The sequence below is a fragment of the Macaca nemestrina genome, chromosome 16, assembly GCF_043159975.1.
Source record: "Macaca nemestrina isolate mMacNem1 chromosome 16, mMacNem.hap1, whole genome shotgun sequence".
Classification (NCBI taxonomy): domain Eukaryota; kingdom Metazoa; phylum Chordata; class Mammalia; order Primates; family Cercopithecidae; genus Macaca; species Macaca nemestrina.
In genome coordinates this window covers 95174437-95198353 of record NC_092140.1, presented here as the reverse complement: position 1 = coordinate 95198353, position 23917 = coordinate 95174437, and the positions used below count along the sequence as shown (strand labels likewise).

The 23917-nt window shown below is 44.8% G+C and overlaps 1 protein-coding gene across 2 annotated transcripts in view; it reads left to right on the top strand.

Moving 5' to 3' along the window:
- Window positions 1-5214: 5214 nt before the first annotated feature.
- LOC105485984 (beta 3-glucosyltransferase) overlaps window positions 5215-23917 on the top strand; it is a 120346-nt gene continuing 101643 nt past the window's right edge. The window contains exons 1-2 of one of the 2 annotated variants that reach the window (XM_011748618.3): window positions 5215-5420; window positions 20312-20361. In XM_011748618.3, the coding sequence (XP_011746920.1) occupies window positions 5351-5420; window positions 20312-20361 (120 nt within the window). In that variant the 5' untranslated portion in view covers window positions 5215-5350. Of the gene's footprint in view, window positions 5421-5544; window positions 6011-20311; window positions 20362-23917 lie in introns of those variants that run through there. The other variant, XM_071081669.1, reaches the window with a different exon arrangement.

The window sequence follows — 23917 nt, the reverse complement described above, 5'->3', positions numbered from 1 at the left end:
GGCAGTTCTGGCTGTTGGTATTTGACAGTAAACTGAGACTCAGTTTACTAATCTTGTAAAGTGGGAATAATAGTCCTGTCACGGGTTTTTCTTTTTTCTTTTTTTGGTGTGGGGTTAACTGAAATAATATATTTGAAAATAACTAGCAGAGTGCCTAGCTATTGCATGTGTTCAGTACATGTTAGTTTTCCTTCCTTTCCCCTTTCCTCGTAATTTTTTTAAGCCACGCTTTTTTCTTTCCTTCCCCTCTCTAATCCATCCACAACATTACCACTGAATTAAACTTCTCACAGCACTGATCAATCATTAAATCAGTACCGAACTCACATGAACTGAGTGTTCATCGTGTGACTTCATCACAATTGAAATACTCATTATTTTTCTGATAAGGGTTGCCGAGTTAGGACAGGTAGGCCTTACGAGCTACAGTCTTGTAGTGGAGGTTTTGGTCATCACCTGTTGAAACATCCTTCCATCTATCCACTGCTCATTGCCCCACTCAAGGGAAGGCCATTCTCTTAGCATGGTGCCTGAGCCCCTGCTCAGTGTGGTCCTAACCACCCTCCCCTCCATGTTCCCTCTTGTGATGGCCAAACTGAATAGCTCCTCGGTCTCTGAACTCTCGGTCTTCCATGGCATTTCTTGCCCGTCCCCTCTGCCTGGAATGCCTTCGCCCCTTCTCTCTTGGCAACTGCACCATCTCGGTGAGGCCCCACACAGCCCCACTGACGAATGTGCTTTCCTTCTCCTTGCCCTTGTTTGCACGCTTCTTACGGGATTTCCATGTTCTGGGTGAGTTTATGGCTATTTCTGTATGTCTTGGCCCTCCTAACTAGACTGTGGTCTGCCCCAGGAAAATGCATTTTCCTCCAAACTCAGCCTGCCATATGAGGGCCTTGCACATGCAGTTACTCCGTGATACATTTGTCACAAATACATAAAATTTTTGTTGAGTTTATTAAGCAGGATCCTACATCTGAAAGCAGCTGTTGTAAAATGAACAACTACTTATTAGCAACAGCACCAAAAACACCAACACATTTCGTGTAGGCTGCTGAACAGTCATGTCCCACGCCTTCTGTTCTTAGTAAAAGTCAAATGCAGACACTTCCTGTCATGCCTGCTATGAGTGATTCCTGATCTTTACTAAGAACAGGAGGATATGTAATTCTAAAAAAGACAGCAAAACAGCCAAGTAGATCATCTATTTCTGATTAAAAGTTTCTACGATAGCTCATTCTTGTAGACAGGCTTTATAACACTCTGTGTCTTCAAATGTCAATGGCTTCAGATTTCTGGGCTTTCGTGGGTGGTCTGCTGAGATGGTAACCTGTTATATTTCCTGGATTTTCGTTCAGGGTTGTTAGGCTGTGAGAATCCCTTCGTTAAGCCTCTTTGAATAAAAATCTTGGTTGAAAGTTTGGTTTGACAGAATGGGTTTTGCCTATAATTTTTTTTTTTTTTTTCCTCCAGACAGAATCTCACTCTGTTGCCCAGGCTGGAGTGCAGTGGCGCGATCTCGGCTCATTGAAACCTCTGCCTCCCCAGTTCAAGTGATTCTCCTGCCTCAGCCTCCCGATGAGCTGGGATTACAGGCGTGCGCCACCATGCCCGGTTAATTTTTATATTTTTAGTAGAGATGGGCTTTCACTACATTGGCCAGGCTGATCTCGAACACCTGACCTCAAGTGATCCACCTGCCTCAGCCTCCCAAAATGCTGGGATTACAGGTGTGAGCCACGGCACCTGGCCTTGCCTATAATATTTGAATAGCTTTGGAAGCAATGTGAGACAAGCTCATTGAGGGCATTAAAGAAACCATCGCATGTCATCAACGTATTCTTCCTGAGCACGTGCAGTGGGGCTGTGGCCCCGGGTCCTCTCTGAGTGATGAAAGTTTTGCTCCCTCTCTTCTCTTCCTGTTTTGCTCTTATCCGTGGGGAACATAGATGTATCTTCCTCCCCAAACACTAAAGCATAAGGTACAAGTGATGAGTCTTTGTCCTGTAACCCCTCAGTGGTTACCCCACTGATTGTGGGGTACAGGGATGGTCAGCAGATCATGAAAGTACTGTAGCGTAGGTCTGATATTATAATGACCTTAAGTCCCAGAGACCCTGTTTTAGACATTCTATTTCACTGTTAAACCTTAAGACCTGATTTTAGGTTTGGAAAATAATCCTCAAGACCACTCATAATTCATAAAGCCGCTGTTGGATGCAGGAAGAGAACAGTCCTCCTGAAACAGGTTGACTGCTAATCCACTTTAGGCCTGATACTGAGTGAGAGGGCCCAGAGACTGGGAAGAGTTGGAATATGCCCTTTGGGCTTTGCTAGTATAGAAACAGGGTGCCGCGGGGGGGCCCCTTCCAAGTCACAGGACAGAGGCAGCAGGCTGAAGGGGGCAGAGTGAGAAGCCGTTCCGTCCTGCAGCCCTCTCCCCACCCGCCACACTGCTGTTGTCTGATTTGCACATTCCTGCTGGGCCTCAGCCTGGGGCACCTGTCCTCCTTTCTCAGCTCAGGAACCTGCTATTTCTCCTTTAAGATCCTGCGCAACAGTCGCTTCTTTTCTTACAGATTCCAAAGGCCCTGAGAAATTTTGTTTTTCCGGTGTGTTCCAAAGTGCTCTGATCTACGCATGCCATGCATTTATAACAAGGTAGCAAAGTTAGTTATGAACATTTTTGTCTCCCTACCTGGACTGTGAGTTCTTGGGCCCAGGGCCACGTTTTATGCTCTTTAATATCTGCCCCAGAGCTTAGCAAAGGGCACATCAGCTAGAAGTGCTCCCTATCATTTGAAGGAACGAATGGAGTTCAGCCTTTTGGGCCTCAAGTATAGCTGTTGTAAGATCAGAAACCATCTGTTTGGAACTTGTTCATTAGATTATTTGGCTCTCAATGGTTTTAGTATGTCTTTACGTTCTCTTTTAGTATTTACAAAATTATCTTTAAAATTACCAGTCTGTTTTAACCACGTTGCAACAGCGCCTTCCCCAACAAAAGACGGCTCCTTGCTGCTTCCCCTGCCCCTCAACAAGGAAAGTTTCAGGGGCCAGCACGGAGGTGACAGCTGGGATTATGTTGAGTGAATCCCAAGTAGATGGCTTGCTTCATATCACAATCTTAGAGTTTATGGGATTTTTTTTCTACTTAGAGTTGTTCCTTTACAGTCAATGTTATAGGCAAGCAGTGCCTATCACGTATCTGCCAGTATCCTCATGAGTATGTTTCTCTAGGAAGCTCTCCCGACATGTGACTGGGAGAGAGAACTCCCAGAAGTCCATTTATCATATGACTAGAGTAAGTGAAAGGCAATTCTTTTTAAAATGTGAGTGATGGAGCTTTGTAATGTGCCGTTTATCTATGTCGAGTGTGGAAAGGAAGGATGCCAGGGCAAGTTTATTACTTAAACAGTGTGTTCTCTGTTGTCTTTGGGGCTTAATTTTTCCACACCTTGTTCTGGAATATAGTAATACTCTAACATGATGAATTTCCATGAAAACACTGATTAAGCACCGAGAGTTGCTTACTCACGTGGAGCAGGCATTTGATCTTATTAGTCTTCTGTGTCTAATCAAACACAGTTTGGTTACATGTTTACTACCCCACATATGCAAGGAATACTTTCTTGGAAAAAAGCAAAAACAGCTCTGGAAATTGGAAACAACCTAGAATCTCAACTAGGCAGGTAAGCTTGAGAATTTCCCAAGGATAAAAGCAACAAATTCAGTCAACCATAGATTTGACATGCTAAACTAAGAAATGAAATGGAAGGATCCCTACATTTATTTTTCCTCCCATCAAAATAGTATTGACCCAAGACCACAAACCTTGGGCGAATGGAACAAAAGGGTACTATTTGCATTCACACTAAACGGATCACACGTGAAATATTTAGTTCCCACTTTTAAGAAGTCAATACAAACCACACAGAGAGAAAATTCTTTGTCTCCAGGCCTCCTTTTCAAAACAATTGCAGCAGGTACTGCACAACTGCAGACAATAATGTCCTAATGCATTAGAGCCTAAGTCCCCTAAAGGCATTCAAGTTAAAGAGGGCTCAAGCCTACAAATGTTTATTCAGTACCTGCTTCTCTGTCTCCACGACATCCTACTTGTATTCCCAGGGCCATCCTACTTGTATTCCCAGGGCCTCATCCTCATTAAATGTTTAGCAAGTAGGTGAATGTTGTATGTCCATGTGAAAGATACCGGCATTCCTAGGGTGCTTAGCAGAGTTGCAGTCACATAGTAGGTATCCAACAAGTGACTAAATATGAAGGAAAACAGATACTGCCTTCGAGAGGTCATGAGCTAAACTAGGGCCGGGAAAAGCACTGGGCCCTGTGCACTTCCTTGGAAATAGAAGTGAGTCAAGGCTTGAGGGAGGCACGAGGGAGTTCAGAACCACTGAAGGAGTCTCTAGTTCCTACTTGTAATTGGTTTCCCCTTCAGTGCACCACACAACGCAACAGGGCTAGTCCCCTATCAGGGCCACCACTCTACCGGGCTGGGGAGGGAGGCCCTTGGCAGTCCTGCGGGAACAGGAGGCACTCCCACATCGCCCCACTTCTCTGTATTCCAGTTTAATTAATTTTTATATTTTGAATAAAATTACACCCACTCTCTTCCATTATGGTGAACACTTAAAATTACATTTATAGAAAATTACATTTACACAAACTTGTTTAAAAGCCAAATCCCAGACCTAGGCTATTGGCCAAAATCCATTTAAAGGGGATATTAAGTAAATTAGTTGAGCTGATTAAAAACACCTTCATCAAAGTAGAGCATTGGTGCCAACAATATTAAGAGTTGAACTATTGATTACATTTTTTTTTTCACAGCAGATAATACATTAGCAGGGAGGAAAAGTGATTACTGCTCGCCTCCACTTTACAGGTGTAACTACTGATGGGGGTGACGCGGTAAGGTGGGAGGGCATAAAGGCAGGGCACGGGGCCTAGGTCAGGAGGGACGCAGAGGAGGAAGGGAGAGGAGGGGTGGAGGCTGGCGGCCGGAGCGGGCAGAGGTCAGACGCCTCGAAGGCGGGCGCCGTGCGGGCAAAGCTGAGGCCACCTCCACCGTAGCCCGTCGGGCCGGACACCCGCCGCTGCAGCTAGCCCGGCGGACGCTGGAAGCGCGCACAGGGTCACTCCCGCTCCCGGCCGCCAGAGGGCGCGGCCGGCGATGGCGCGGCGGAGCTGAAGGAGGGAGGAGGGGAGCCGGCGGAGAAGGGTCAGCCGCGGCGGCAGGGCGGCGGCGGCAGCGGCAGCGGCGCAGCTCCGCTCCCCGCGCGTCTCCAGTCCCCGCGCCCAGGTAGGGTGCGCAGCCTCCGCCGCCGGGATGCGGCCGCCCGCCTGCTGGTGGCTGCTCGCGCCGCCGGCGCTGCTCGCGCTCCTCACCTGCTCCCTGGGTAAGTAGCCGGCGGCCAGGCGCTCAAAGGCGAGGCGTGGGGTACGCGGGCACAGTCGCCCGTGCCCCGGTCGGCGCAGGGAGGAAGGCGCCGGGCGGCCCAGCCCTGCCCCGCCGGCGCGCGTCCCACCGTCCGGTCCCCGCCGTGCCGCGCCGTCAGCAGCGCCCTCTCGCGGCGCCCAGGTGGGACTCGGCCCCGGGACCCAAGGCGTGCCCGCTCGGCCCCTTTCGGTCCTGGGTCCCCGCCGCCGCCCCGGCCCGAGACTGGCGTCTCCATGCCTCCTCCGCCCCGAGCAGGCGGGCGGCGGGGCGGCGAGGGCGCAGCGGCCGCCCCCACAGGAAGCGCGCAGGAACTGTGCCACCGAACAAACTTTGAAAGAGCGCGAGCGGCGGCGGCGGTCCCGCCCCCTTGCCTTCCGCCCGCGCTCCGCCGTCCTGCGCGCCCCGCGCCGGGCGGGAGGCTGGACGGGAGCCGGCGAGGCGGCCCCCGAGGTCTCGCTTCTCCTGCTCGACCCCCAGGGGGGAGGACAGCGGTCCCGGTGTCCGCGCGCCTCTCCGCAGGGCGTTCAGGACGTGCCCTGGCCCCTGAGGGTAAGCGGCCAGCTCCGCGCCAGCCGTTCCCGGATTCCGACCCGGAGGAGGACAGGGGCCTCCGCGGGAGCGGGCGCGGCGGGGAGGACGCCGTGGGGAGGCTTGCTCCTGTCTCGGGTCTCCGCTGGGAACATCAGGGGACACGTCTGCGAGCAGTGCTTGCCCGGTCTCCTGCTGCTGTAATGTCCATCCTTTTTTATTTCCATTCTCCTCGCAAGGGCATTTCCCTCCTTTATCGTAAAACGATGTGATAAAAGTTTAAAAAAAAAACAAAAAAAGAAGCAGCCTTGTAATTGACTTTTATGATAAGATTTGTTCAAGTTTGAAATCTTGAGCGAAAAATTATTTTCTTTTCAGACTGTTGCAGAGTTGTTGTCCTCTAACCCAGACTTGCTGGTGTTTCCAGCCTGTGAAAAGGCAGTAATTTCAGATTTTTTACAAATGGCAGAATGGTGCAGTTTAGGAAAAGACGTAGCGTTTTTGCGCACTGCTCTTGTTAGCCCACCGGAGCCTTTAAAGCCCGTTTTTATTTGTATTTAAGCTCTTCGAATAAGGATTAATTTGCTGCTTCTGTGTACTTCTGGCATTTCTATAGGCGCTCAATAAGTACGGGAAAAGAGCAAGATTAGTTGGTAATTAATTGTTTACATGCATGATTAATTAGCCAGCAGTGTAATTAAAAATATTAGGGCACTTGGGCAGAGAAGGCTGTAGTTGGTCTTGGGGGGCAACTGAATTTGGCTGGAATCGGCTTCAGTGGAAGAAAGGCATTGCTGGGTGGCAGCCCTGGGAGAAAGGGAGGTTGGAGGTTTGGGAAAGCGACTGGGTGACTCCTGGCTGCATCAGTTGGCTTGTTGCCTGGATGTTTTGCAACTAACCAAATGGGTGGGTGGTAGCTGAAATTGGCATACTATTTATAGCACTGCACTTTATAATGCTGTACTGGGGGTATAATATTTGTATATAATATATACAACATATGGGCTGAAATGCACATTTGTATTGCTGTGTATTTTTTACTATCCGTGGGGGAATATTTGCACTGTCCAAATTTGATAATACACTGAAGGACATTCAGAATGCACTAAAATGTCAACACATTTTTAGAGATGTCTGTTAGCCTTGTGAAGTTGTCAGATAAGCACAATAAATAAGACATAAAATGCATTAAAAGGTCCCTGTGAGACATTTGGGCTTTGTGAACTGGCTTTCATGGGTTGGCACAGACGGGAGGCTGTATTCTTCGAGGTCTGAAGTGACTCATGAATACCTTTTATGGAGCTCTGCTTCGATTTAGGGGAAGGGCACTGACACGTATAAAGATGTCCCCACTTATGATGTTCTTGGAATCTTGCTGAAACAGACAATGTGACAGCCGTTTTGAGGCATGTGAACAATCTTGATAGTTTATAAATACCTTAAATATTCCCATGTAAAATGAGCCTGACTATATAGTTTCTCCACAAACTAGAACATACTTGTTTATGTGTTTAGAGAAAAGTCAATATAGAAAATTTCTTTTAAACCCACATGCATATACAGACACGGTTCACTGCAACTTTGGTTCTAAAGTCTGGCACCAGTTTCAGAATGGGAAGATTGATTCAAGCCTCCAGGTTACCATTTGTTAGCTGTGTGGCTTTTAGTGGTTTTGAGCTTCAGTTTTCTCATATGAACAGGACGCATAGACTGGATAGAATGCTAGCATTTTGCCATCTCTTGCAGTTTTAACATACTGACCCCATTGTAGCAGAGACTGCCAGCTGCCTGCGCAATAACCCTTTGGCCCCTGTTTTCCTAACAAAACTAATATAATCCGGGTTGGGGGGAAGGATGGAGGAATGATGGTGGGGTGGTGGTGGCAGCGGTGGCAGCAGCAATGTGAAACATTTCTCTCAGTGGCCTTTGCATATGGGGGCAGCTAGTCTCTACAGAGCTATCTTTAGAGATTGTTGGGTGGGGCTCCTGGTAAAGCTCATTCAAGGTGGCCTACTCAGCTGGGATGCATGCCTTTTCTGTTATCCTCCTTCCCATTGCCTATTAAGTGGATCTGATGGATGGAGCCATGGTGGCCATCTTGTGACCATGAGGTGACCTTGAAGATGGAAGCCAGCATAAGGATGGTAGAGGAGAAAGGTAGAAGAAGCCTGGATGCCAGATGGATGTGGAGCATCATGCCAACTCTGCATGGCCTGTTTGCAGACTTGTATTGCATGAGATTGTATGCAACCAAACCCAATCCTATTGCCAAACCTAATCCTAATTATAGAAGAAGCTTATTTGAACCAATTATATTGATAAAATAATAGGTATTAGCTTTTATTTTTCACAACCCTGTCTCTTCTCTGTGTGAGCCAATTTTGTATTTCTTAGCACCTGCCAAAATTGGGGATGGTTTTTCACTCTGAGCCAGGTCTTGCCCAGATTCCTTTCATTGCAGTGAGTCAGAAATTTTAGGACACCAAGAGTCAGACCTAATTCCAGGTTGTTTTGTGTGTTTTGATTCTTAAAACCTCTTCGTTTCTTAAGCAGTATGCAGATATTACTGGCACAGATTTTAATCTTCTGGATGGATTCTTTGTCATCCAGGTAATCCAGGACCCCCGAATTGGCATGGCCCCCCTGGTCATGGACTTGACCCAGGGGAGTTTGCCAGTAGCCGACAGCTAAGCTAGTGGGAGGGAGGGAGAGCATCTGTTTCAAATAGCAGTGTGAATTGAAAGGAGATGTGGTAACTTCCTTGGGGACAAACATTGTGGGCTCGGTATTTGAGCACTTCCTTATAATTGGCTCTTGGAGCCAGGTTTTTTTTGTGTGTTTTACTAGACTTGTTATGAAGCAAGCAAGCAAGCATAATTTTTAGGCATAAAGGTATTACTTAGAGAAAAGTTGCAAATGTTCTATGTTTTTCCTCTTGTAGCACTCCGTGTGGTCCATCTTTGGCTTTGCACAGATTACTTCTTAAGAACAATATTTGGGAGTCTCCATAGGTTAATCTCATCTTTCCCATGGTAAAGGAAAAGTTGTGAGTTTCAAGGGTTCATCAGACCTATTGAGGAAGTTCTCCCTTGCTACCATGATTTCAAAGTTCTAGTCACTAAGCAACCCCCAAAGAAACCTGATTTAATGTAGGTGTTGACTTGAACTACTCGAAGAATGTCAATTTTAAAATCGTGTTAAAAGGAAAAACTGCCCAAAGCGTCTCATTTATTCAGAGTAATGTGGGTACCTACTGTGTGTCAGGCATCGTGATATTGCAGAAACAAGACAGATCTAGTCTGTCTCTACCCTTGGGGAGCTTGCACCCCAAAAGGCAAGGTGATATTAAACAGTAACGACTGCAGAACGAATTGTGTCTGTGCTAAATGCTGTGGAAGAGATGTTCAGGATGCTGTGAGAACATGTTGCAGGGAGACAGATGGATTTTGCCTAGACTGGGGAGATGGATCTCAACAGGGAGCCATCTTGCACCTCAGGGAACGTTTGTTGCTGTCTGGATACTTTTTGGTTATCCCAGGGGCTGGTTTGGCAGAGGGTGCTACTGACATCTAGAGTCAGGGATGCCGCTGAACATCCTACAGGGGCACAGGACAGTTCCACCCTACCGTCGAACAATTAATTATTGGATCCAAAATGTCAACAGTGCCAAGGTTGAGAAACTGTGGGGTAAGGGTCAAGGAAGGCTTCTTAGAAGATGTGACGTTAGAGCTCAGACCCGAAGGGGAAGCAGAGATCTTATGGTAAGTGGGGGGCAGAGCTTGGTGGTGAAAGAGCCAAGTGGAGAGAGGACAGAGGACTGAAAGGCTGGCAAGATCAGTAGGGGCCAGGTTAGGCAGGGCCTTGCAGATCGGGGGACGTATTTTGGGGTCGTCCTCAGAGCAGGGGGAAGTGTTTGAAGGGCTGTAATGGGGCAGTATGTGATATGGCTGCCTTTTCGTGATGGATGTTCCATGGAGCAGGAGTTGGGAGGGGGCTGTCGTAGCTGTGGGGAACTGTGAGGAGGCTGCTGGAGACAGGTTGTGAGAGATGGTTAAGAATCTCTCAGACTCTGGGACTGATTGGGTTTCATGTGCTGAGAGAAAGGGTGGGGGCAAGGATGAGTCATACATTTCCATCACATCCACCATGGGTAGTAGTGCTGTTTACTAACTTGGGCACTGAAGGAGGAGGACCAGGTTTTCAGAAACAGTTTTATATAGTTCAATGTACATAACATAGGGTTTATTAAGTGTAATGAATTCTAAGTGTATAGTTCTGTGGCATTAAGTACTTACACCATTTTTTGAAATGTACTTTGACTTTTAATTTTAGTGGGAGGTGAAGCTGCATAAGTTCAGTTTTGGACAAACTGAGTTCAAAATGCATGTGAGATGGCCAGGTACCATGTCAGGTGAGCAGTTAGATATTTAGGTCTGTAGAGGACAGGCCTGGCTGGAAGGTATTTTGGGGGGTCATTATATTAGGTGGCAATTTGAGTAGGTTTTTTTTTTTTTTTTTTTTTAGAGTTGGGTGTCTGTCTGGGCATGGTGGCTCAAACCTGTAATCCCAGCACTTTAGGAGGCTGAGGCAGGCAGATCATTTGAGGTCAGGAGTTCAGGACCAGCCTGGCCAACAAGGTGAAACCCTGTCTCTACTAAAAATACAAAAAAATTAGCCAGGTGTGGTGATGCGTGTTTGTAGTCCCATCTACTCGGGAGGCTGAGGCAGGAGAATCGCTTGAACCCAGGAGGCCGAGGTTGTAGTGAGCAAAGATTGCACCACTGTGCCTGGGTGACAGAGTGAGACTCTATCTAAAAAAAAAAAAAAAAAAAGTTGGCAGGTCTGGCTATGTGGCCCAGGCTGGACCTGAACTCCTGGCCTCAAGTGATCTGTCTGCCTCAGTCTCCCAGTCAGCTGGGACTACAGGCATGTTCCCCTGCACTTGGTTGTTTTATTGTGTGTTTTTCTTTTGTGTGTGTGTGTGTGTGTGTGTGTGTGTGTGTTTGTGTTTTAAAGGAAGAGAGCCTTGATTAACAGAATAAATTCATTTAAGCATTTACTCAAAATGTATATATACCAAGATTTGGTAGAAGTTGGAGAGGACAGTAGTCTTTATCTACATATATCTACATGTTGTGAAGCTGAGGGTTTAGACAAAACAAAAATAAAAACAAAAACAAGTATAAGTGTTGTCAAATAAGAGGTGAACGTATCTTAAGTGTAGCAGTGTCATTTCCTCCTAGGGATATGACTTATTTTCTCTCCTAAAAGAATATTTTATGTAGCTGAAAAGATGATATATTTTAGTTTACATCATTACTTCCCCGTAAGAAACTCAAGGCTCTTTACATATCACGTTGAATTTATCTTCTCTGGATCCTTGAGGGGGGAGATGGAGGAGGTTGTTTTTCATTTATGAGCTGAATGAAGTCAAGGAAGTTAAACGGCCACAGCCTGTTGTGAAAATAGCCACATTCATTTACCTTGAGTTCCTGTCTAGTTGTGCATCTTAGTGGCTGTCAGACTTCAGAGAATCATCTGAGTGTCTTAAAGAAGCCCCTATTTGTTAAAATGCAGATTCTTGCGTTCTAGCTCCAGATTTTCTGATTCAGAAGATCTGAAATGAGACCTCCAGGTAAGTTGTCTGTGAAGCCAGGTGTGAGAACCCTGCCTGGGCCACCATAGGCCCGGGTATAAACTAGGACTCTTATTGGGTGATTTCTGTGAACATCTGTGGAATATAAAGATGATCGAGGCCGGGTGCAGTAGCTCACACATGTAATCCCAGCACTTTGGGAGGCCGAGGTGGGCGGATCATGAGATCAGGGGTTCAATACCAGCCTGGTCAACATAGTGAAACCCTGTCTCTACTAAAAATACAAAAAAAAAATTAGCCAGGCGTGGTGGCGGGTGCTTGTAATCCCAGCTACTCAGGAGACTGAGGTGGGAGAATCGGAGGTCGCAGTGAGCCACGATCACGCCACTGCACTCCAGCCCGGGCGACAGTGCGAGACTCCATCTCAAAAAACAAAACAAAACAAAAAAAAGATGATCGATGGTTGTTTTGCCTTAAAAAAAGTAAGGAGTTGTTCTGGAGAGAGCAAAGTGTGGCATTGAGGCCTACTCAGTCAGGTCTTTTGTGTACTTGGGAAAGGAACTGGAAACGCCAGAACTAAAACTGGGAAGTCTGTCTCAGGCTCCAGGATCATTTGGCAAATTTTTAAATGCTGTTGAGGAAACCATAGTCCATGGAGCTTGAGTATCAAAAGTTAGAGCCGTGAGTTATTAAAGCAAAGGTTTTTGGGCAATATGCAAATAAGTTTCTAAAGGCTTAGAGCGTCTGAGATTGTGTGTACCATGGATTGAGTGGTACTGACAGGAGTGCTTACCTTATCTGTCTATCCATCCGTCCAACCATCTGCACACTAGGGGTACTTTTAAAAATCTACTTCTTGTAATTAATAAGATGCCCAAAAGTTAATCATAAATTTTTATAAGTTAAGGCTGACAGTTAACTGTTCAGTAGTACACTTGCAATTTAAAGGAATTACGTAAAGTGCTAATTTTTTTTTTGTTTGAATATTTGCTGTGCTCCTCTTTGGTGTGTTCTGTAGTAGGCTGTGTGACCTGGGATTTTTCTGACTCTTCCTATGACTTAGGCTATGGAACATGCTAGTGAGGGTGAGGTTTTAAATCTCACCCCCCAAAACTGTTTTGAGTTGCAATTTTCTGGTTTGCATATCCTGAGTGATTGTTTTTAAACAAGATGCAAATCAAAGTAGGAAATGATCTTTTCCCTCATATATATATAGTTATTTTCTATTTTTCTCTTTTTTTTCCCACCATCTACTGTCCTTCCTGTAAATATATTTATTCTCTGGCCCATAGAATATATTGGTCTCCTCAAACTTTGTTGTCAAGTGAAGAAAAGCTAATATTCCAATTTTTCCCATGACTTCTGTGATAAAACAGGAGAGGAGTTTCAGATGGAGCTAGATCATATCTGAGTCGATAGTAGGCTCAATGGGGGGATGTCGTGTCTGCACGCTTGCTGCCTCACTGGGGTAGGAGGCTTGGCCTCCTTCCTTACTACTTCTCTCCACTGGCTGAATTGTCCTGACATCTTTCCCAGCAGCAGATCTCTTTTCCTAAGAGTTTACTGTTTGGCACTTGAGCAAAAGGCTCAATAGGTTTTACCATAGGCCAGGTACTTTTTTGAACCTGAACCTACATGAACTCACTTAATTCTTATTCCATTTTTTCCCTCTACAGGGAGGGAAACAGAGGCTCAGAGAGGTGGCTTAACTATTAAGTGGCAGAGCCTGGATTTGAACCTAGGAGGTTTCAGTGTACTTTGTCTTTGTACTCTGTACTTTGACCTTATGCTATATGACTTCTCAGGCAGGGCCCTGGCCCGGGTCTCCTCTGCTGCCACATCTTTCTGTTGTACTGTGTAGCTTTAAGGAGAGAGTTCTTTGAAAGGATTCGTTAAACAGCTGCCTTCTCTCCTGCTTCTCCTCCCCATCTGGCCATTGCTTTAGTCTCCTTTGCAGTTTTGTCCTTAAATGTTGGGGCTCCCCTGAGCCGTCCTTGGCCTCACAAGCCTTGGCTTCCGTTCTGGTGCGCTGTGAAGATTCTAGTGCTGCAGCCGCTATCGCACGCACACCCCTGTGCTGGGCTCACCCCTGCACCTGGCTGTCCTGTGTATCTGCACTCACGTATCCTCAGGACGCTGGGGACCAAGTTGCCTTCCCTCACACGTGCTATCCTCCTCTATTCTCAGAGGCCCCAGGCCCTCCCCTCCCGTCTCACCACCCACCCCGTGCTCTGTCTCAGAGTCTGCAGCTTCGGCTTCTTTAGTGGCCCCACCCCTCCCCTGCTCACTGCCACCTTAACTGAGGCCCTTAGCGCTCCTTGCTTGACACCAGTGGCCTTCCCACTGGCATGTTTGTGTCCTTTCTTGTCCTCCCACAGCCATCCCACACACTCCAGAAAGCTGTCTTGGGCACAGGTCTCAACATGGCATACCCTCCTTAAAACCTCAAACAGCTGTTCCTGGCTCAGAAAAACCTGACTCCCCAGTACCACCTGCTCTTATGATATGGCCCCTGGTACCTTCAGCCTCATTTCTAGCCCCAGCCACCCCTCCCCACAGGGGTCCCTGCCCGGGTCACCCCCTTCTCACAGGGGTCCCTGCCTGGGTCACCCCTCCTCACAGGGGTCCCTGCCTGGGTCACCCCCTCCTCACAGGGGTCCCTGCCTGACCAGGTCACCCTCTCCCATCAAGGGACCCTGCCTGGGTCACTCCCTCTTCTGAGGTATTTCTGCCACCATGTGTGTTGGCCCTGCCCTTGGCCTGCCCTGTATAAAACCCAGGAGGGAGAGACTAAAACCCGATGCCCTTTAAAAAAAGTATGGAGTGGCGGGGCCTTCCATCCCATGGTTGGAGGTGGTGTCCCATGGTAAATGGAGCTGCTACCCAGCTTGTCTGCTGCTGTGGGGACAGGGGACAGTGGATTTGTCCCAGTAGGGTGGAGAAAAGGCAGACTTTACCCCTGTCGCTGGGCTGCAGGGGTGTTTGTTTCTGTCCCTCTGCTGCCATGGATTATCTTCAAAGTGGGTACTTGGAAACAAGTAAGTTGGCTATGCGCCATGTATCCTGGAGCTTAAGGCCCCCTGGAGGACCTGGAATTAATCCTGGAAAGCTCCACAGAGAGGCAGCTGCTGGAGGCTGGAGCCGGCTGGGTGACATGCTTTGTAAGTAGGTCACAGGAAAGAAAGTGAAGCCCCGAAGGCTTCCTCCCCCAGCGTGTTAGAAAAGAAGTGGCAGCCTGCATAGCCTGGAGGGAGTACCTGAGCCATGTGTGCTTCCAAGAGGCTCTCTGTGAGCTTTGGCCTGGGTGGCAGAGCCACAGGTACCGGGTTTTGTGTCCTCCTGGCTTTTGTGCAGGGCAGGCAACCACCTAGACACTTCCCAGACTGCCGGTCATTATCATTGTGGTCACCAGCATGGCCACAGCTGTTGGCTGAGCTTTTTTATATATTCTGAGCTGATGCCAAAGGCTGTAGGCATTGTCTCATTGGTTCCTGACAGCGCCCTCTGAGGTGGAGTTATTTGGCAGCTTAGTGGTTTTCTTGTTTTTAGTATTTCATTTGGTTTCTATGATAGATGTTCCTGGGAAAGTTTGGGAAAACGAATTAAGAGAATTGGAACAAAATCAAGTGAGGAGGTAGAAGGCACAATCATCTTTCCTGCGTGGGAATGGGGGTCCCTTGCTCCCTCACAGGGACAAGGAAAGAGAGTTGATTAGTGCCGCTTAAATGCGTTGCAATTAATTACTCGCCAGTTTTCTTACACTCGAGGGCTTAGGCTGGCCTATAAATCTTAGTCCCAGGTTAGTTGTAAAATCTTGATTTATCTCTCCGTCTAGGTGTGCTAACACATTTGTTGGCTTGAATTATTTAAAGTTATCATGAAAAAGGTCCGATTTCTATTGCCTGCCCTGATTTGCACTTTAAATATAGTTCCCTGTTGCAATTTACCAGAATTCATGTTGAAAATAGAAAAGGGGAAATTACTTTTAAACAGCAGTTTGGCATATAAAGCATGATTTACCCTGGAATATTTCTCCAACTGCACATTAAAGCACTAAGGCCAAATTTTCAACAGTATTTTCCCTACTGAATCTGGAAATTAATATGAAAGCAAACAGCTAACACTGAGCCTCAGGTAGCCACTCCTGTGTCCCCCTTTGGTTGGGGGCAGGATGGAGAGATCCTTCCCTCACTCCTCCTTTTCTTTGTCACTCACCAGCCCAGACTCAAGTTGCAGTATGCACTCTTGTTAGCATTGTTGAAGGTGACAGGCAATTTCCTACCTCCCTTGCTAATTTTTCTCACTTTGCTCATCTCTTTGCACCATTTCTCTTTCATTTCCATGAAACCAGGATTTTTATGGGTAAGAATTCTGTAAATGGTTAGTTATTTTAAGATTGGATTTATTAGTGGTATAGCATATTTGGTTCCTTTTTATTTTTATTTATTTATATTTTGTTAAGAGGCAGGGTCTCTCTCTGTCACCCAGGCTGGAGTGAAGTGGCATGATCATAGTTTACTGCCACCTTGAGCTTTTGGATACAAGGAGTCCTCCCACTTCAGCCTCCCAAGTAGCTGGGACTACAGGCGTGCACTAGCGAGCCTGGCTAAGCTTTAATTTTTTTCTTTTTTTTTGGAGAGATGGGGGTCCCACCATCTTGCCCAGGATGGTCTTGTACTTTTGACCTCAAGAGATCCTCCTGCCTCAGCCTCCCACAGTGCTAGAATTACAGGCATGTGCCACCATGTCTGGCCACATTTGGTTGCTTGATGATTTCTTTTGATTTATTTAGATTATAGAAATGTAAATATTAAAACCAACTGGCAGCTGGGCGTGGTGGTGGCTCATGCCTGTAATCTCAGCACTTTGGGAGGCCGAGGTGGGTGGATCATCTGAGGTCAGGAGTTTGAGACCAGCCTGGCCAACATGGCAAAACCCCAGCTCTACTAAAAATACAAAAATTAACCGGGCATAGGGCATGCGCCTGTAATCCCAGCTACTCAGGAGGCTAAGGTAGGAGAGAATCGCTTGAATGGAGGTAGAGGTTGCAATGAGCTGAGATAGTGCCACTGCACTCCAGTCTGAGCAACAGAGTGAGACCTGTCTCAAAACAAAACAAAACAAAAAACAACTGGCATTTTTTTCTAAGGATTATCTTGTTTTATGATTTGTTCCTACAACGGAAAGTAACTCTGATGCATTTTTTATGTCATTGTTTTAAATATTATAATTTGTGTCTATCATGGGAAAAAGGAATTTTAAATTTCACGGCAGAGTGATGAGAAATGACAGGCTTTTTTGGTTTGGGTTTTTTTTTTTTTTAAGTGGATATTTTAACTCTAGGTCTATATTTTTGGACAGAGCTAGAATCTAGTTTAACTTAGCTCAGTTAAGCTTTGTCTGGCTAAAGGAATGGTGCGTCGATTACAACAAGCAGAATTTGTGGAATTTATTTGACGTATTGGCAGTATCTTTCCTGTATGTAATTCCTACTTTAAACAGTTACATCATCAAATAATATTAGCTGCTTACTTACAAAAGGTGATGCATTAGTAATTTTAAGAACCAGTACCAAATAAAGATACCTTCCCTGCACTATATTCTACATTTTAAGGGCTAGGGACTTTTGTGTTCACATGCACTTTGTGGTCATATAGCTCAGTCTGGCCTTGCAAAAAAGTGAAGTAAAAGTAAACGTGTTATTAGATGATGCTACTGGACCTGTTACATTAAGAAAGTTATTTTATTTGATAAAAGAAGACATTCTAACCCCAGAGATATTTGACTGTCCTTGTTTGGAATTAGGAATTAATTGGGGAGGGGGAGATGGGTTTTTTTAGACAGGGTCTCACTCTTGTCCAGGCTGGAGTACAGTGGCATGATTATAGCTCACTCCTGGGCTCAAAGGATCCTCCCGCCTTGTCTTCCTAAGTAGCTGGGATGACAGGCGTGCTCTAGTATAACTGGTTGTTGTTTTTTTTTGAAGACGGCGTCTTGCTCTGTCGCCCAGGCTGGAGTGTGATGGTGTGATCTCTGCTCACTGCAACCCCCGTCTCCCAGGTTCCAGTGATTCTCCTGCCTCAGCCTCCTTAGTAGCTGGGGCTACAGGCACCTGCCACCATGCCTGGCGAATTTTTGTATTTTTAGTAGAGATGGGGTTTCACTATGTTGGCCAAGCTGGTCTCAAACTCCTGACGTCATGATCCCCCTGCCTCAGCCTCCCAAAGTGCTGGGATTACAGACATGGGCCACTATGCTCAGCCACATGTCTGGCTAATTTTTTAATTTTTTGTAGAGATAAGGCCTCCCTATGTTGCCCAGGCTGGTTTCAAGCTCCTGGCTTCAAGGGATCCTCCTGCCTTGGCCTCCCAAAGTGCCGGGATTACACAGATGTGAGCCACCATGCTCAGCGGGAGATGGATTTTTGAATCAAAGTCATGAATTAGTTTGATCACAGTTTTTGTATCTTGCAAGTTCTCAGAATATTCTATTTTCTGGAATTCTGTGGTGCTAAGATGTGTTAACATGTTGCAGCCTCCCTGTATGATATTCCTTAAGTAATTCTGTTTTTGATATCTTCTGCAGGGTTTTAAATGTGCATATTAGCTTAGAAGTAAATAAAATAAAACCAAAAAGTTAAGTACCCAGAAGCAGAATTTAAATGGCTTTGCAATTAAATCTCTCCTTTCTTCTTAGAACTTGAAGTGATGATTGGGCTTTGTTTTTCGTGTGTGTGTGTGTGTGTGTGTGTGTGTAAAGTGAGAAAATGCATTAGATCCTGTTGAAAATAAAGGTGAGAGGCACTAAGCTTCTTTGTTCTACTGGGTTGGCGCTGCCTAGTATAGGGAGCGGGCAGTCCTTATGTGATGTAACCCTAGGGTCCTCCAGAGTGAAGACTTTCACTCATTCATTTATTAAGTACATATTTACTGAGTTCCTTCTGTGTGCTAGCTGTGCTTTTGGTGTGGTGGCAAACAGTAGATAAAACTGTATTCCTGGTGGGGTAGTAGCCCAGGCCTGTAATCCTAGCACTTTGGGGTGCCGAGGTGGGCGGATTGCTTGAGCCCAGGAATTTGAGGCCAGCCTGAGTAACATGTTGAAACCTTGTCTCCACAAAAAACACAAAAATTAGCTGGGCATGGTGGCACATGCCTGTAGTCCCAGCTACTCGGGAGGCTGAGGTGGGAGGATCACTTGAGCCCAGGAATGAAGGTTGCAGTGAGCTGAGATTGTGCCATTGCAGTCTAGCCTGGGCAACAGAGTGAGACCCTGTCTCAAAAAACACAAAACAACCCCACCCCCACCCCCACCCAAACCCAGTATAACTGTATTCCTGCCCTTGTGGAGCTTATAATCAACTGACGTAAGATAAGTAATAAATAAATATATATGTCAGTTGGTGATAAGTGCTCTGGAGAAGAGTAAAGCAGACTGAGGTGGATAAGGAGGGTGTGGAATTGGGGATTTATTATTTTATGTGAGATGGTCTCAGGGAAGCCTTGTATAATGTCTACTGTTACCTAAATTGTTCACATAGAGGTTCATATGGCTTAGATTTCAGTTTCACCCTGCCTTTTGAAATGTCATTCTGGAAATGGAGACGATGAAACCATGTTCGTCATTTGCTTCTTAGTGTGAAGATGTTTTAGATTCTTTCTTTTGAGCAAATGTTAATGCAATATTTGAGGCAATGGATGTCTGGGGGTGGGGATGGGGAGGAATTAGAAGGGATCCAAATGGGTGAGGTGGTCTCCTGCTTCTGAGTAGGGTCCCCTCTGCCACCAAGGAGCCCCTCTGCTGACACTCCTTGTACATTATTGTTCCATGGTGTCACTTCTCCCACTCTTTTAGTACATCATTGCCCTATGGCACTGCCTTTTACTCCTGTGAGTGCTAATTGGAGAAAGTGAACTCTGCAGTGCTTTCCTCTTAGCTGTTGAGGAGAAATGTGCTGTTAAATGAAGGGTACTATTTTTTGTTCTGTTAAGCTTCCTGTTTGGCTTGTCATTTTGCTTTATATTTTCAGAGTGTTACTGTCATGTTGTTGTTATTATTTTTAATGCAGAGCCTAAATGTGGCTCTAGGGATATCTTTGTCTATTATGGCTCTGACTCGAAACATTCATTCATTCTAAATGGAGAGTGATTTTAATTTCCCCATTAAATGGGGCTTTTAAAAGCCCCATTGCTTTAGTAGGGTTCTGTTAGGGTTTAGTAGGTTCTGTGCTTGCTGGTAGCAGTATCTGCATCACACTTCTAACCTTGCAGCCCTTAGGAAAAAACTTGCTCTAAATTTAGCTCTGTTGCCTGCCAGGCTCTGGGAGTGATTTTGAGGGTGAGAATTTGTACTTCTTCCTCCTGGATTCTCAGGAATTCCCCTTTGCTTAAGAAGGCACCACACTTAAGGTTTCTAAGAAGTAGTATTTTGTACACATCTATTTTATGGTTTATGTCTATAGACACAAATGGCATACACAGCTTTGAATTTGTCTGATGTACTATTTCTTTTGCTTGGTAGCCGAAGCGTGTTGGCTTTGTGTTGATGAATAATTTTAGGTCTGAGATGAAGAAAGCCAGTAATAACAAGTTTGCAGCAATGCAGCTGCTTAAAAATGAGCAAAATATGTCTTGTTAAAGTATCTTTTTTTATTATAAGCAAAACTGTTGGATATAAGAATTAACCTGAATTGCTAACTCTAATGTAAAAATGTTTCTTTTTTTTTCCAGCTTTTGGTTTGGCTTCTGAAGATACAAAGAAAGAGGTCAAGCAGTCTCAGGTACTCATCCCAATGATCAAATCTTTTCCTTCCAAGATTCCTTTGTATTTTCTCTAATGGGAACTGTAATCATTTCATTCTTCAATTGTTATCATTTTTATTGTTATATGAATTCATATAATGTTGGTCAACACATTTTGAATCCCTAACGCAACCTATAGATAGACTTGCTTTTTAAAAATCCTTTAATATTTAAGGCTGATCCACTTGGTTTTAAAGTTATTTTGAGAAAAAAGGTGTTTTGACATAGAGTTGTACATTTTAATAGTCTTGCTTGGATACCATAGTTTTCCCCAGTCTTACCAAATACCGTTTTTTATTTCTTTTTTGCAACCAAGTTTCACTCTGTCGCCCAGGCTGGAGTGCAGTGGCACAATCTCAGATCACTGCAACCTCTACTTCCTGGGTTCAAGTGATTCTCCTGCCTCAGCCTCCCCAGTAGCTGGGAATACAGGCGTGCGCCACCATGCCTGGCTAATTTTTGCATTTTTAGTAGACAGAGGGTTTCATCATGTTGCCCAGGCTGATCTCAAATTCCTGACCTCAGGTGATCCACCCACCTCAGCCTCTTAAAGTGCTGGGATTACAGGCATGAGCCACTGCACCCGGCCCAGTCTTAGCAAATATCTTAACCTTGGGTTTAATTATCTCAGTCTGTGAAAGGATTTTACTATGTCACAGAAACCTGATTAGTCTCACCTTGAAGGTGGCAGTGTGTGAGAGGGTGTGCTGGGGGCTGGGTGGGAGACCCCAAAGGTGACTCTACTACCAGACAGTCAGAACCAGAAAGCTAGGCCAGGGGACTCGCAGAGAGCAGGCAGTGCTTATCCCAATCTCGGAGCTGCTGCTTTTTAATCATTGGTTCAGGGAACGGCTCTAAATGTTTATTAGTTGGGCTTTGCACTAGATCAGTTTAGCACATAAAAAAGAAAAACAGTAGTTTAAAATGTCAGTTGTTTTCGTCATATTAGTTAAAGCTCAGTTGACTCTATTTTTTACCCCACAATTGGTGTAAATGCGTTTTTTTAATAGTATGTTTCTTTTATCAACAGAGTATTTTAACTGTACTATGAGATTCTTACACAGGGGAAATGATAATACTAATTGCTTACGATTTTAAGACCTTTTATGATTAATAAAGCATGTCACACATATAATTTAATCTTCTCAATGATCCTGTTATTTGTTAAAGTAAATATTCCCATTTACAACAGAGAAAACTTAGCCTCAGAGAAGTTACCTGATTTGACCAAGGTCACATGATTTTTTTTTTTTTTTCTTTTCAACTTTTGTTTTAGGTCAAGGGGTACATGTGCAGGTTTGTTACAGGGGTAGATTGCATGTCACAGGGGTTTGATGGATAGATTATTTTGTCACCTAGGTAAGAAGCATAGTACCTGATAGGTAGTTTTTGGATCCTTGCTCTCCTCCCACCCTTCACTCTCAAATAGACCCCAGTGTCTGTTGTTCCCTTATTTGTGTCCATGTGTACACTCTGTTTAGCTCCCACTTATAAGTGAGAACTTGTGGTTTTTCATTTTCTGTTTCTGCATTAATTGGGTTAGGCTAATGGCCTCCAGCTCTATGTTGCTGCGAAGTCCATGTTCTCATTCTTTTTTATGGTTGTGTAGTATTCCATGGTGTATCCATACCACATTTTCTGTATCCAGTCTACTGCTGATGGGCATCTAGGTTGATTCCATGTCTTTGCTATTGTGAATACTGCTGTGATGAACCTATGTGTGCATGTGTCTTTATGGCAGAACAATTTATATTCCTTTGGGTATATACCCAATAATGAAATTCCTGAGTTGAATGGTAGTTTTATTTTATGTTCTTTGAAAAATCTCTTTCCACCGTGGCTGAACTAATTTACATTCCCACCAGCCATAAGTATTCCTTTTCTCTGCAACCTTGCCAGCTTGTGTTATTTTTTGGCTTTTTAATATTAATGGCCATTCTGATTAGTGTGAGATGGTATTTCATGTGGTTTTGATTTACATTTCCCTAATGATTAGTGACGTTGAGCATTTTTTTTCATATGCTTATTGGCTGCATGTATGTCTTCTTTTGAGAAGTGTCTGTTCATGTCCTTTGCCCATTTTTAAAATGGGGTTGTTTGTTTTTTGCTTGTTGACTAGCTTACATTCCTTATAGATTCTGGATATTAGGCCTTTGTCAGATGCATAGTTTGCAAATATTTCCTTGCATTCTGTCAGTTGTCTGTTTACTCTGTTGATAATTTAGTTTGCTGTGGAGAAGCTCTTTCGTTTAATTAGGCCCCACTGGTCAAATTTTGTTTTTCTTACAGTTGCTTTTGTAGTCTTCCTCATGAAGTCTTTGCACAGGCCAATGTCCAGATGGTATTTCCTATGTTTTCTTGTAGGGTTTTTATAGTTTTAGGTTTTACATTTAAGTCTTCAATTCATCTTGAGTTGATTTTTGTGTGTGATGTAAGGAAGGGGTCCAGTGTCAATCTTCTGTATATGGCTAGCCAATTATCCCAGCACCATTTATGGTAATAGTGAGTCCTTTCCCCATTGCTTGTTTTTGTCAAAGATCAGATAGTCATAGGTGTGTGGCTTTATTTCTGGGTTCTCTAACTCGTTCCATTGGTCTATGTGTCTGTTTCTGTAGCACTACCATGCTGTTTGGTTACTGTAGCCTTGAAGTATAGTTTGAAGTTAGGTAATATGATGCTTCCAGCTTTGTTTCTTTGGCTTAGGATTGCTTTGGCTACTTGGGCTCTTTTTGGTTCCAAATGAATTTCAGAATTTTTTTTCTAATTCTGTGAAGAATTTCATTGGTAGTTTGATAGAAATAACATTGAATTTGTAAATTGCTTTGGGCAATATGGCCATTTTAACAATATTTTTTCTTCCTATTCATGAACAAGGAATGTTTTTCCATTTGTTTTGTTGTCTCTGATTTTTTTCAGCAGTGTTTTGTAATGCTTATAGAGATCTTTTACTTTCCTGGTTAGCTGTATTCCTCGGTGTTTTATTCTTTTTTGTGGCCACTTTTTTTTTTTTTTTAGATGGGAGTCTCATTCTGTCACCCAGGCTAGCATGCAGTGGCGTGATCTCAACTCACTACAACCTATGCCTCCCAGGTTCAAGCAATTGTCCTGCCTCAGCCTCCCGAGTAGCTGGGATTATAGGCGCCTGCCACCACATCTGACTAATTTTTGTATTTTTAGTAGAGATGGGGTTTCACTATGTATCCCAGGCTGGTCTCGAACTCCTGACCTCAAGTGATCCACCTGCCTCAGCCTTTCTCAAAGTGCTGGGATTACAGGTGTGAGCCACTGTGCCTGGCCTTTTTGTGGCTATTGTGAATGGGATTGCTTTCTTGATTTGCTGTCAGCGTGGATGTTATTTGTGTATGGAAATGCTACTGCTTTTTGTACATTGATTTTGTATCCTGAAACTTTGCTGAAGTTGATTAGATCTTTTCTAGGTATAGTATCTTACTGTCTGTGAAGAGAGATAGTTTGACTTCCTCTCTTCCTGTTTGGATGCCTTTTATTTCTTTATCTTGTCTGATTGCTCTGGCT